Genomic DNA, 15,682 nt, shown 5'->3' on the forward strand with positions numbered 1-15,682 from the left:
ATAAAAAGGGATTCCAAAGATATACAGGCAGTCCCCGATTTACAAAGAAAGAAAGGAATTGAGACAGCAGGAAGTGAGGGGAATCTATCCCTTGGAAGGGAAATCCAAATTGGAGGGGTTTGGGGGACTGGGAGTTGTAGTTCACCCTGCATCCAGAGAGCACTGGGCACAGCCCTTGGCAGATCTGGACCAAACATGGCACACTGACCCAATGTGGCCAACTTTGAATATTGCAGGGTTTGGGGGTGATTGTCTTTGGAATCTGAGAGTTATAGTTCACCCACACTCAGAGAACACTAAACCTAGATCTGGACCAAACTTGGCACACAGACCCAACATGGCCAACTGTAAATACTAAAAAAAAACAAAAAACTGTAAATACTGGCAGGGTTTGGGGTGATTTACCTTACCTTGGGGTGATTGACTTTCGAATCTAGGAGTTATAGTTCACTTGCATTGAGAGAACACTAAACCTAGCCAATGATGGATCTGGACTAAACTTGGCACACAGGCCCGATGTGGACAACTTTGAATACTGGTGAGATTTGAGGATGATTGAATTGGAATCCAAAAAACACTGAACCCAGCCAATGACGGATCTGGACCAAATTTGGCACAGAGACGCAACAAGGCCAATTTTGAACATTGGCAGGCTCTGGGAGTGATTGACCCACGATTTTGGGAATTGTAGTTCACCCACATCCTTATGCATCTTCTAACAGTTGCATTCATAAAAATCAAAAGCAAAGACTGATTTTTCTAATAGCATTACATATTACCTAACCTGGACTTTGCCAGGTACCTAAGTTAGTGTGTATATATGTGTGTGTGTATGTGTGTGTGTGTGTATGTATGTGTATATATACAGTAGAGTCGCTTATCCAACGTAAACAGGCCAGCAGGACGTTGGATAAGCGAATATGTTGGATAATAAGGAGAAATTAAGGAAAAGCCTATTAAACATTAAATTAGGTTATGATTTTACAAATTAAGCACCAAAATATCATGTTATACAACAAATTTGACAGAAAAAGTAGTTCAATACACAGTAATGCTATGTAGTAATTACTGTATTTACGAATTTAGACCAAAATATCATGATATATTGAAAACATTGACTACAAAAATGCGTTGGATAATCCAGAATGTTGGATAAGTGAGTGCTGGATAAGTGAGACTCTACTGTATATATAAGTTACACTGAAAAAAATGTACCTATTCTGACTGGTTTGACCTGTGTAATGTTAAATGTTAATGATGTTTTTATTGTGAATGTAATTTTAATTTGTTTATTGTGAAATTTGGGCTTGGCCCCATGTAAGCCGCCCCGAGTCCCTGCAGGGAGATGGAGGTGGGATATAAAAATAAAGTTATTGTTATTATTATTATTATTATTATTATTATTATTATTATTCAACTTAAAAACAAACCTACAAAACTGATCTTTTTCGTAATTTGGAGATTGCCTAATTTCTTTTACTATTGGGGTATGTTTAGGTCCCAGCCAATGTAATTTATCAAAACAGAAATGTTCCCATACCGTTTGCTGGCAAAGGCTGGATCTACGCTGCGATATAATCCAATTCAAAGCAGATAATCTGGATTCAAAAACTGGATTATATGGCAGTGTAGATGGGGCCAAAGAGGTGATGCATTCAACACCCTGTTAGCATAGACCTTACACCTGAAAGCAACTTAAAAAAAAAAGGACAGTGCACAAAGGTTTAAAACATGTCAAACCTGATGATATAATGAATATGGAGTCATATCATACTCTGCATTCGTGCCCAACTGAGCATGAATCGTCTTAAGCAACAGGTAGCTCTTGCAGGTGTCCTGAAGTTCATTATGGTTGGATTTATTAGGGTTTTAAAAAAAGGATCTTGATCACTTGCAACACAAAGCTTTCTAAAGCAAAACGCAGGCGGGGGGAAAAAAAAGCAGCAGCAACGGGCATTGTTTGCAGCTCGGTGGCCAAGCCGAGTCCATTTCAAGCCCAGCAATCCGATATTGATTTTGTGTGAAGGGAGTCAGCAACCCGGAGACCCAATCAAGGAGAAACAAAAATTAAATATCGGAATTGATTGGCTGCCCTCGCCAAGATGACTGTGATACTTAGAGGGTAATAAATCAAGCCCAAAAGATTGAGTTAGGGGGAGGTCAAGAGGAGCCAACAGGATCATAAAATAGTAATCAAGATGACTGGGGCTGTATGTTAATAAAGACTAGTCCAAATGCATTATGTTGGGGCAGCCGTGCCAGGAGGAAACTGTCTTGCAAAGAGCAGCTGCGGAGCGGCAGCCAGTGGAGACGGTGCATCTAGGACAGTGGTTCTCAACCTTCCTAATATATTAACCCCTTAATACAGTTCCTCATGTTGTGGTGACACACAACCATAACATTATTTTCGTTGCTACTTCACAACTATCATTTTGCTACTGTTATGAATTGTAATGTAAATATCTGATATGCAGGATGTATTTTCATTCGCTGGACCAAATTTGGCACACATACCCGATGCACCCAAATTTCAATACTGGTGGGGTTGGGGGGGGATGATTTTGTTATTTGGGCGTTGTAGTTGCTGGGATTTATAGTTCGCCCACAATCAAAGAGCATTCTGAACTCCACCAACTATGTAACTGAACCAAACTTAGTACACAGAACTCCCATGACCAACAGAAAATACTGGAAGGGTTTGGTGGGCATTGACTTTGAGTTTGGGAGTTGTAGTTCACCTACATCCAGAGAGCACTGTGAACTCAAACAGTGATGGATCTGGACCAAACTTGACACAAATACTCAATATGCCCAAATTTGAAAACTAGTGGATTATGTGGAAAATAGACCTTGACATTTGGGAGTTGTAGTTGCTGGGATTTATAGTTCACCCACAAAGGGGTGAGAGCACTTCCTAATGCGACGACCCCTGAATACAGTTCCTCATGTTGTGGTGATCCCCAACCATAAAATTATTATTTCTGCTACTTTATAACTGTAATTTTGCTACTGTTTTGAATCGTAATGTAAATATCTGATATGCAAGATGTGTTTTCATTCACTGGACCAAATTTGGCACAAATACCTGATATGCCCAAATTTGAATTCTGTTGGGGTTAGGAGGGGGTTGAGTTTGCCATTTGGGAGTTGTAGTTGCTGGGATTTATAATTCAGCTATAATCAAAGAGCCTTCTGAACGCCATCAAACTTGGCACACAGAACTCCCATGACCAACAGAAAATACTGGAAGGGCTTGGTGAGCATTGACTTTGAGTTTGGGAGTTGTAGTTCACCTACATCCAGAGAGCATTGTGGACTCAAACAATGATGGATCTGGACCAAACTTGGCCCAAATACTCAATATGCCCAAATTTGAAAACTAGTGGAGCATGTGAAAAATAGACCTTGACATTTGGGAATTGTAGTTGTTGAGATTTGTAGTTCACCTACAATCAACCCAGAAGTGGGTTAAACTGCTGAGCTGCTGAACTTCACCAAAAGGCCAGCAGTTCGAATCCGGGGAGCAGGGTGAGCTCCTGCTGTTAGCCCCAGCTCCTGCCAACCTAGAAGTTTGAAAACAGGCAAATGTGAGTAGATCTATAGGTACGGCACTCCATGCAGTCATGTCGGCCACATGACCTTGTAGGTGTCTATGGACAACGCCGGCTCTTCGGCTTAGAAATGGAGATGAGCCCCAACCGCCAGAATTGGACACGACTAGATTTATTGTCAAGGGAAAACCTTTACCTTTACTTTTAATATATATATTAATGTGTTGGATAATCCAGAACGTTGGATAAGCGAGTGTTGGATAAGTGAGACTCTACTGTATATATGTTCCTTTTTGAGCTGTCTTGCCCAGTTTCTGCATAGCTACTTGCTATTCCTTTTGTGACCCATCTACTTGCAGAAGGCTTATATATATTTTTTTCAGAGAGGGACGGGAGACTCTGTTTCGTTCACAATTTATGACTCTCAATTACGGGTTTATATCCTGCTACAAATTACCTCAAATTAAAATGGTTTCTGTATAGAAATGAGTGCAATTGGGAGGAGAGAGAGAAAAAACCAACCCCTGGAGACACCTCTCCTTTGTTTTTAATACAAAATAATGCCTTGAGTTTGATGGGTTTCCCCGTCGATTAGGATTCGAGCTCCTTCATCATGGAAATGAAATGCTGGGATCCTACGGTGCTGGGAAGGCTCAACAGCGTTATGTTAATATGTGCTTTTAATTAGCTTTTTGTACACAAGTAAAAAAAAATGTAAGTCGTCTCAGGAGGAAGAATATTCGATAGGATTTTATTTAAGGGCACAGACCTTGTTTTTCCCCCTTGATATTTTCTTTTCAATCGAAGGCGGAAAGCTTCCTTCGGTTTGAATTTTCCCATCTTTCTTTATGAGGACTTTCTCTCCCGCCCTGCAACTCTGAAACACCTTTCGTACCTCTTCAAATTCCACAGCACTGCTGGTCACAGCTGACCTCCAGTTAGAGCGCTCAAGGGCTAAGGCTTCCCAGTTCTCTCTTGGTGACTATGCCACAGTTTTTTAGGTTAGCTTTAAGCTAACTGACTCACCATAGTGGGATTTGTAGTTTCCCCTACAGATAGAGAGCACACTGAACCCCACCATAATGCATTGACCAAACTTGCCTAACATTATATATTTTACATATACTCTTATAAAGGTTGCCAGGAGCTGTTGTGATTTCATATGCTTTTGATGATGATTAATACTGTTTTAATACTTGTATATTATATATTTTAAGTTTTATTTGTATTGCTGTATATATTCGAGTATAAGCCTAGTTTTTCAGCCCTTTTTTAAAGACTGAAAAAGCCCCCCTCGGCTTATACTCAGGTGAGGGTCCTGGTTGGCTTATATTTGGGTCAGCTTATACTCGAGAATATATCGTACATTTATTATTTTCCCCTATTATTATCGGTATTGTTACATTTATTATTTTTCTCTATTATTGTTGCTACTATTACATTTATTTTACTATATTTGTATTATTATTAATACATTTATTATTTCACTCTGATCTTATTATTATTACATTTATTATTTTACTCTATTTTTTATTACATGTATTATTTTCCTGTATTTATTATTATTACAGTAGAGTCTCACTTATCCAAGCCTCGCTTATCCAAGCCTCTGGATTATCCAAGCCATTTTTGTAGTCAATGTTTTCAATATATTGTGATATTTTGGTGCTAAATTTGTAAATACAGTAATTACAACATAACATTACCGCGTATTGAACTACTTTTTCTGTCAGATTTGTTGTATAACATGATGTTTTGGTGCTTAATTTGTAAAATCATAACCTAATTTGATGTTTAATAGGCTTTTCCTTAATCTCTCCTTATTATCCAAGATATTCACTTATCCAAGCTTCTGCTGGCCCGTTTAGCTTGGATAAATGAGATTCTACTGTATTATTATTACATTTATTATTTTACTCTATTTATTATTCCATGTATTATTTTCCTGTATTTATTATTATTATTATTATTATTATTATTATTATTATTACATGTATTATTTTACTCTATTATTATTAAAAGGATACATAAGCACATTTACATCGAAGAAGATGAGAATAATGATTTAATCAGAGTTGGACAATCTTATCTTAAATTTGAGCTTTACGTAAATATTCAAAAACATTTAACCTTCTGATGCCTCAATTAATGTAATTTTATTGGTATCTATTTTATTTCTGAAATTTACCTCCCTCGGCTTATACTTGAGTCAATGTTTTCCCAGTTTTTTTGTAGTAAAATTAGGTGCCTCAGCTTATATTCGGGTCGGCTTATACTCAAGTATATACGGTATTATTATTATTATTATTAGCATTTATATCCTGCCATTCTCACCCCCGAGGGGGGACTCAGTGCGGCCTTACAATTAGCATGATTAGACGCTGAACAAACCAATATAAAACATAATATATTACAGTTAAAATAGATAGTATTAGTTAAAACATCCATATAAATATACATTCAAGGGCGCATATATTGTAATGCTTTAAATTGTGAGCCGCTTAGAATCTCAATATGGAGAGAAAAAGCTGGATATGGAAAAACATAAGAATAATATTAAAATATACAGAATAGTGATTCAAATTTAGTGGATAGAAGACAAGATGAAGAAGCTTTGAAAGTTTGCATGATATATTTTGAGTATTTTTGGTCAAATAATATTTTGAGTATTTTTGGCCCATCGTGGATGGGGTTGTGTTTTGCTGTATGGCTAACACAGCGATCTGTATGTGTTTAAGGCATTGAATAATTGCCATATGTCGGGGTAGAGAAAGGCAGAGTATAAATAAATAAATAAATAAATAAATAAATAAATAAATGATCCCTGGGTGTGTCTTGGGGATATTTATTTATTTATTCATTTAGAGTATTTATATTCCGCCCTTCTTTCTCACCCCGAAGGGGACTCAGGGCAGTTTACTATGTACACATACATGGCAAACATTCAATGCCATGTGAACATAGACAGAGACAGACGCAGAGGCAATTTAACCTTCTCCAGCTTCCTGAAGGGATGCTCGATTCCGGCCACAGGGGGAGCAGCTGCTTCATCACCCACTGTGACACCTTGATGGATACTTCCTCATTCCAAACGCCTGCTGGACGATTTTTATGGTGTTGAAAATTAGTTAAATTAGCCTCCCCGCAAAGCGGTACCTAAATTCTTACTTGTTAGATTTATTTATTTATTTACAGTATTTATATTCCGCCCTTCTCACCCCGAAGGGGACTCAGGGCGGATTACAATGAACACATATATGGCAAACATTCAATGCCAACAGACAAACAACATACATTAGACAGACTCAGAGGCATTTTTAACATTTTTCCAGCTTCACGATTCCGGCCACAGGGGGAGCTGTTGCTTCACCGTCCAGTAGTGGCTGTACTTCCTCATTCCTTTCCTCGTGTTTTGCTGGCAGTTTTATGGTGTTGTAAATTAGCCTCCTGCATAAAGCGTCCCTAAATTTCCCTAATTGACAGGTGCAACTGTCTTTCGGGGCTGCATAGGTCAACAGCAAGCCGGGGCTATTAATGGTCGGAGGCTTAACCCGACCCGGGCTTCGAACTCATGACCTCTCGGTCAGTAGTGATTTATAGCAGCTCGTTACTAGCCAGCTGCGCCACAGCCCGGCCCAGTTAGATGCAACTATCTTTCAGTTGCTTAGGTCAACAACGAGTAGGGGATATATATATATTTTTAATGGTCGGGTGCTCACTCTGACATGGGCTGGCCTCAAACTCATGACCTCTTGGTCAGAGTGATTTATTGCAGCTGGCTACTTAACCACCTGCATCACAGCCCAGCCCCTGTTCGCAAAATACATAAATCAATGAGTGATCCTCTTAACTTTGGGGAGTGATTTGCAGTCACCCAATGTTCTGGGTTTTCAAACCGGAGAGGGGCAGAAGGCGCTTTTAGAGACTAATGATCCACGTCCTCTCCTTCTTTCTTTCCTTGTCTGTTTCTTAGCTATGCCGTGACTGTTCAGGAATCGTACGCTCATCCCTTTGATCAGATCTATTACACAAGATGTACCGATATCCTCAACTGGTTCAAGTGCACTCGACACAGGTAAGTGGCGATCGGGAGAGATTTCAAAAATTTCTCTGCCTTTTCATCTTCCCCATTGTGCTGCCTTTTCATCTGTGTGCCTTGGCCAGACTCTCCAGATGCAGGGGATAAATATAGGCCTCTTCCTGCCAGAAACCCTCCTGCAACATTTAACAAAATGAAAACCAAGTTTGGGGTTTTTTTTTTTTTTAGAAGTAAAGTCTTCCAATTTTCTGAAAACTTGACCAGTTGGGCTTTGTAAATTTGCAGCTAATCAAATGTCACGTTTTGAAAGAAAACCACGGGTCAACCTTTTTGTTGGATCAAACTAATCAATCTATATATATAAAAGAGTGATGGCATCACGGCGACCCACAAAACAACAAAACTACAGGCCTTCCAACCTCTAAATTTGACAACACAACCATCATCCACGGCTCTAGGTTGATACAACAGAAATAAAAGAAAAATAAAGTCCTAATTAGAGAGAGAGGAATAATTGCTTTTATCCAATTGCTGCCAGTTAGAAGGCTAAGCTCCTCCAACTTGGTCTCCTAGCAACCCAATAAAAAATAACTAAAAACACTAAAAAATTAATACAATAAAATACTATAACAGAAAATAACTAAAAATAATACAAGAAAATAATAAAATATAATAAAAAGATAACTTACAATAAAATTTATAAAAAAAATACAAAGAACGTCAAATAAAAATTACACAATTTTTAACCAATACCACCACCACTTTGCCACAGCAACGCGTGGCCGGGCACAGCTAGTTGAAGATAAGTTTGTTTGTGCATACGTGCAATATCCCGTGCTTCCTTTTATCTGTGGAAGAAGTGCGAGGGTGCATCTACACTGCAGAATGAATGCAGTTGGATACGACTTTGCTACAGAATCCTGGAAGTTGTAGTTTTACAAGATCTATAGTATTCTAAGGGGTCCCTGGTGGCGAAGTGTGTTAAAGCGCTGAGCTGCTGAAATTGCGGACCAAAAGGTCCCAGGTTCAAATCCCGGGAGCGGAATGAGCGCCCGCTGTTAGCCCCAGCTCCTGCCAACCTAGCAGTTCAAAAACATGCAAACGTGAGTAGATCAATAGGTACCGCTCCGACGGGAAGGTAACGGCACTCCATGCAGTTATCCCAGTGGCCACATGACCTTGGAGGTGTCTACGCACAACGCTGGCTCTTCGGCTTAGAAATGGAGATGAGCACCAACCCCCAGAGTCGGTCACGACTGGACTTAACGTTAGGGGAAAACCTTTACCTTTTATAGTATACTATACTGTATAGGAGTCCTTGATGGTGAGCAGTCCTTGATGGCAATACTATAGTATAGTATACTATACTATATATACTATATAGGAGTCCTTGATGGCGAGCAGTTTAAACCGCTGAGCTGCTGAACTTTCTGACTGAAGTGGGGTGGAGTGGGGTGAGCTCCCACTGTTAGCCCCAGCTTCTGCTAACCTAGCAGTTCAAAAACATGCAAATGTGAGTAGATCAATAGGTACTCCTCCGGTAGGAAGGTAACGGCGCACCATGCAGTCATGCTGGCCACATGACCTTGGTGTCTATGGACAACTCCGTCTCTTTGGCTTAGATGAGTACCAACCAGAGTCGGACATGACTAGACTTAATGTCAGGGGAAAATCTTTACCTTTACTATAGTATTATCTGCCCAAAGAGTGATGATGACTAGCCAAACTACAAAACCCAGCATGCCATAGCTGCATCGCCAAAGCCTCATAATACACCACACTTGTGCTTGGATTGCCTGTGTGCGAATGGCCATTACTACCCTGAACGTGCTTATCTGCCATTTATCAACAAGCTCTGCGTCCGGAGATAGACGAGAGGGACTTTGATATACTCATTTTCTAGCAGTCTCTCTCACTCGCTCATCACTCCGCGTGAAAACTGATTAGAGCATTGCGCACGAGTCGAACGGGAGGATTCCACATTTGTATTGATCCATTTTTAAATATCAGAAAGTTTGCACATTTCGAAGTAATTATGGAACATCGCAACCTTGCAGTAACATAACACAAATTGAATTCCGAGTGCAGCGGGCATTGATTTCCAATGTGTGTATATGTTTTTTCTTCTTCCCCTGACCGTTTAGAATAAGTTATAAAACGGCTTATCGGAGGGGGCTGAGGACAATGTATCGCCGGCGGTCCCAGTGCTGTCCAGGATATTACGAGAGCGGAGACTTCTGCATCCGTAAGTATACCTGCAGCTTTGCAAGTTTTTACTTTTTCTGGAAGTGGCTCACATGGTAGCATTGCTGTCTGGCTTGCGGAGATCTGAATTGCAAAGTAGGCCATAGTTTGCATGTCTGGAAAGAAAGGCAGGAATAGTGATTTGATGTGGGATGTTACCTTCTCAGTGGCCAAAGCACATGATTGAAGAAGAACTGGTGGCTTCAGTGGCTGCGGGTAGCAAAATCTGTTTTGAGTTGCAGTCTGAACTTGGACAGAGACATCCAAGGTGCTGAATCATATCCCTAAAATGGATAGCTATGATAATAATAATCTATATATATAAATGAGTGATGGCATCACGGCGACCAACAAAACAACAAAACCACAGGCCCTCCAACCTCGAAATTTGACAACACAACCCATCATCCACGCCTCTAGGTTGATACAACAAAAAGAAAAGAAAAATAAAGTCCTAATTAGAGGGAAAGGAATAATTCCCAGTTAGAGGACTAATTTCTGCCCACTTGGTCTCAGCCCAGGGGACAGGCAGACTTAGGCCTCAGGCCTCTTCCACAGATTATCTAATTTGCACTGGATTATATGGCAGTGTAGACTCAAGGCCCTTCCACACAGCTATATAACCCATTTATCTATATATATAAAATGGTAATGAAATTTCGGCCTAGGACAAAACAACAAACTACACATCCCAGAAACACTAAACTTGGCAGCACAACCCCTCATCCATGCCTCTACGTTCATACAACAAAAAGAAAAGAAAAATAAAGTCCTAATTAGAGGGAGAGGAATAATTGTTTTTATCCAATTGCTGCCAGTTAGAAGGCTAAGCTCTGCCCACTTGGTCTCCTAGCAACCCACTCAGCCCAGGGCACGGGCAGAGTTAGGCCTCACTTAGGCCTCTTCCACACTGCCTATAAAATACAAATTATCTGATTTGAACTGGATTATATGGCAGTGTAGACTCAAGGCCCTTCTACATAGCTATATAACCCATTTATAATGGACTTAATGTAAGGTAAAACCTTTACCCTTTACCTTAACTACCACCAATTCCTCAATACTTTATTTCCCATACCACCAGACTTCACCACAGCAATGCGTGGCCGGGCACAGCTAATAATAATATATTAATAAGTTTTATTGTCTTATCAATATGCAAGCCACTTCCTACTCATCACTAGAAGGAAGTATGGGAATGGGACTTGCTGAGTTAGGGAAGGATAGGACTTGAAACAACAAATCCTATCCTTCCTTCACCTTGGAGACTAGGACTCAATGGAGCCATGGATTCAAATGACAGGAAAGGAGATTCCACCTGAACATTAGGAAGAGCTTCTTAGCTGTTCAACAGCAGAACTCTCTGCTTCAAAGTCTAATTGAAGCTTCTTCTTTGGAGGCTTTTAAACAGAGGCTAGATGGCCATCTGTCAGGGGCGCTTTGATTCTGCCTTTCCTGCATGAAGGCAGATTGGGGTTTGACTAGATGGCCTGAGGGGTCTCTTCCAATTCTATGATTCTAAGTTACTTGTTGTTAAAAACTTCACGCAGTAACAACAATATGATAACTTGTCTCCTATGCACATAAAAAAGCAACGATCGGCATAAACATAATAAACATAAATTTGTGCTCATTTGCACACATAACTTGTGCCCTGTGTTAAAAAGTAACAACACACATTCACATAAGTAGCCCTGAGCAGATCGCCCATCGCTCGATGTCACTAATGAAAAGGGTGAATCTAACTGAACAACTAATCCCCATTTCAGGTTCTGTTCCAGTGTCAAGCTGTGTTCCTGATACACTTTATCTCATCCCTCAGTTGAGAATAATTTCATTATCTATCCCACCTGAGTTCCACACTACATGCAGCACTATATCTATCTACCTCACTCACAGATTTTACAATTTCTACGCCTCGCACTTTGGCCCAGCTTGCCCTCGTTCAAAATTTTGAACTATTTTTATGCTTTGTTTTACTATGCTATTATTACTATGTTTTGTTTTACTTTGATACTGTATAAGCATTTTATCAGATGGTTGTTGTGTGTCTTGTATGTATTTTATCTTGTTTCATTGTAATTGTTTTGGGCTTGGCCCTATGTTAGCTGCCCCGAGTCCCTTCGGGGAGATGGAGGCAGGCTATAAAAATAAAGTTATTATTATTATTATTATTATTATTATTATTATTATTATTATTATTATTAGGAGCCCCAGTGGTGAAGTGTGTTAAAGCGCTGAGCTGCTGAACTTGCAGACCGAAAGGTCCCAGGTTCAAATCCTGGGAGCAGAGTGAGCACCCACTGTTGCTCCAGCTTCTGCCAACCTACCAGTTCGAAAACATGCCAATGTGAGTAGATCAATAGGTACCGCTCTGGTGGGAAGGCAGTGGCGCTCCATGCAGTCATGCCAGTGGCCACATGACCTTGGAGGTGTCTACGGACAACGCCGGCTCTTCGGCTTAGAAATGGAGATGAGCACCACCCCCCAGAGTCGGACATGACTGGACTTAATGTCAGGGGAAACCTTTACCTTATTATTATTATTATTATTATTATTATTATTATTATTATTATTATTTAGAAAAACAACTTGTTCCCAATGCCAAAAAGGAGCAACAAAATAATGTTGAGCTCATCGGCACAGATTATTTATTTATCGTGTCAGAAGTGAACCAAGGGTTCAAGTTGTAATGTGTTTGGAAACACAAACAAAGTTTTAAAAAACTTGGCATTATACTAAATGTCCTTTGACGAGAAGCTGGCCACTTGGAGTGCCTCTGGTGTTGCTGTGAGAAGGTCCTCCGTTGTGCATGTGGCAGGGTTCAGACTGCATTGTAATACGTGGTCTGTGGTTTGCTCTTCTCCACACTCACATGTCATGGACTCCACTTTGTAGCCCCATTTCTTAAGGTTGGCTCTGCATCTCGTGGTGCCAGAGAGCACTCTCTTCAGTGCCTTCCAAGTTGCCCAGTCTTCTGTGTGCCCAGGAGTGATTCTCTTATCCGGCGTCAGCCACTGATTGAGATTCTGCGTTTTAGCCTGCCACTTTTGGACTCTCGCTTGCTGAGGTGTTCCTGCGAGAATCTCTGTAGGTCTTAGAAAACTATTTTTTGATTTAAGGTATTGGCATGCTGGCTGATACCTGAACCGGAGATGGGCCGGAGATGTCACTGCCTTGGTCCTTTCATTGCTGGTACTAATTCCCGGTGGATGTTAGGTCGTGCAATGCCGGCTAAACAGTATAACTTCTCCAGCGCTGTGGGGGGTAGACATCCTGTGATAATGCGCCATGTCTCATTAAGAGTCACATCCACTGTTTCCACATGTTGAGATGTATTCTGCATCTCACCATGTTGGTGAGATTATATTTGAACAGATAACTTGTTTCCATTGTGAAAAAGCAACAACATACATGCTCTAAAATATGTTTCGCTCATTTGCACAGATAACTTGTTTCCATTGTAAAAAAGTGACACCACACATTTGCCAGATAATGTTTATTGTGCAAAAATACGCTGAAATACCATTTGAGCTTGTGTATTGGTGGCAGTGATTTTGACACATGTCATACAGCTATTCCAGTGTTGCCTCTAAAGATACTGATTCCGTCTTAGTATTTTCAAACTCTGCTTGAAATAACAAGCATGAGATTTGCATCCCGGGGAATTGCAAGAATTGAAAGAGAAAGAGAGAGAGAGAGAGAGAAAGAGAGCGCGCCTCCTGTAAATAGCACATTAAAATGTAGTTTGAAAATTGCTTTTCATAGAATTAATAGTTGGTTATGTTGCCACTATTCCCAGGCTTGTTTTGCTGATAAGGAATGATGGATGCTTCGTGGTGGAAACGCTTGGCTTAAACGTAGCAAAGTCGGTCGGACAGCAGTTGCACGCTTGAGTTATGTGGCTAATTATATCGCTAAGTACATGCATACAAGTCATTTTAAATTCTCAGGGTTGCCAACTCCGGTGACTTTGTCTTGGTCACTTTCCGAAGGCGTGCTCTTCAAACTTCTGCACAAACAACACAAAAGCCTTTCTTAGGACAGGGTTTTGGACCTTGGAAGGGTTTCTGTTTAGGACTAGAATCATTCTGCAATGAGGAGTTCTGGGAACTGTCATCCCAGACAAGGAATGGGTCCAAGTTTTGGAGATCCTCTCTCATTCATTCAGAGCAGAGCTTGAAAGTACATTATTACAAATAACCAGTTACGAGTACTTGACAGCAACATGGTTTTCATGCTCATTAAAATATAACTAAGCTACATTATGCTTGTAACTCAAGAAGTGATAGCTTCACTGTTTAAATGGTGCCATTTTTTAAGTTTCCTTTATTAATCTGGTGAAGGTGTGCCACCTCACTAGATAGTGCGGGAGGAAAACCACTTGCTTAAAGTGCTTGTTTGAACCCTTGCTTTTGTGGGTCAGAAGGAAGGCAAATGTGTTTTGTATTATAGCATGAAGTTTGTAGCATTTACCCCAAGAATGTCATCTTATGCATTCTGGTCTCCGTTTCCATGCGCTTCGGAAACAAAATCCCACTGAGACCATCACATGAAGTACAGGCACTCCTGTGGGACTCTGTTTCCGCAGCACATGTAAACAGAGCACAAAATGTGTTTTCAGGAGTTGGGTGCTACTCAACTCCAAACAGATAAAGATGGGGGGAAATATGGGAAAAATATGGGCGAAAAGATGGGAGAAATATGGGGGGAAGATGAGGAAAAGAAGAGGGAAAGACAGGGGAAAGAAGAGGGAAAGACAGGAGAAAGGATGTGGGATGAGTTGCTGTGAGTTTTCTGGGCTGTATGGCCATGTTCCAGAAGCATTCTCTCCAGATGGGCACAGCAAGCTAAACCGCTGAGCTGCTGAACTTGCTGATCAAAAGGTCAGCAGTTCGAATCCAGGGAGTGGTGTGAGCTCCCACTGCTCGCCCCAGCTTCTGCCAACCTACCAGTTTGAAAACATGCCAATGTGAGTAGATCAATAGGTACTGCTCTGGCAGGAAGGTAACGGTGCTCCATGCAGTCATGCCGGCCACATGACCTTGGAGGCATCTATGGACAATGCCAGCTCTTCAGCTTAAAAATGGAGATGAGCACCAACCCTTGGAGTCAGACACAACTGGACTTAATGTCAGGGGAAACCTTTACCTTTAATTGGTTCTATCATAAAAACATGGGGAAAGTTTATATTTTTGTGGAAGAGACATTCTGCAGCACTTTTTGCTCTAGTTTTTCAACAAATATGTCCTCAACTATATTGAAAGTAGGTCTTCTACTCCAGAAATTTCATTTCTGTGGCTGCCATAAAGTCGTTGTTCTACTCCAGAAACGTTGTTTATGTGGCTGCCACAAACTAGATTGAATTGGTTGAGACTCAGTGAGAGATTCATTGAAAAACTATCGCAAAATGTGCTATAGCAGGATGTTCCTGCTGCAAACACAAAAGTTTTTGCAGTTTAATAAACTTTTGCCATGTTCTTATGATAGACCCAATTAGGAAATGGCGATTACAACCCAGGATAAAATTCGTGTTATATAGTGTAATCAATATTTAGTTGCTTCAGTTTGTAGGGAGGCTTGAAACTTGACTTGCTCTTGGACCCATTTATTTGCCTTTGTGGCATCTCTGCACACATTCAGTCCTAACACTTGGGATTTTCAGATGTTGCTTTAAAAATAGGAAAGCCAAGGAGACGTAAGCCAAGAAGGCTTTCCAGTAGCCCCATTGATACAATGGTCCTGCAAAAGCCCATTATGCGGCCCTGTGCCTATTAATAGCAGGCGGCACATTCCCCTCCACTTCTCTGCCTTTTTCCTTTCTGCACACGCTTGAAGGAGAAAAAGA

The 15,682-nt window shown here is 40.6% G+C and overlaps 1 protein-coding gene across 10 annotated transcripts in view; it reads left to right on the forward strand.

The window, feature by feature from the left end:
• Nucleotides 1-15,682, forward strand: part of megf11 (multiple EGF like domains 11) — a 578,352-nt gene that overhangs the window by 130,615 nt on the left and 432,055 nt on the right. For all 10 annotated transcript variants that reach the window (XR_010000925.1, XM_062963273.1, XM_062963274.1 and 7 more), the window contains 2 exons: nucleotides 7,525-7,626; nucleotides 9,735-9,835. Coding sequence is in view for 9 of the 10 variants with exons in the window: in XM_062963273.1 (XP_062819343.1) it covers nucleotides 7,525-7,626; nucleotides 9,735-9,835 (203 nt within the window). In the remaining variant the exon portion in view is untranslated. The remainder of the gene's footprint in view (nucleotides 1-7,524; nucleotides 7,627-9,734; nucleotides 9,836-15,682) is intronic.

The sequence above is a fragment of the Anolis carolinensis genome, unplaced genomic scaffold (assembly GCF_035594765.1).
Source record: "Anolis carolinensis isolate JA03-04 unplaced genomic scaffold, rAnoCar3.1.pri scaffold_11, whole genome shotgun sequence".
Taxonomy (NCBI): domain Eukaryota; kingdom Metazoa; phylum Chordata; class Lepidosauria; order Squamata; family Dactyloidae; genus Anolis; species Anolis carolinensis.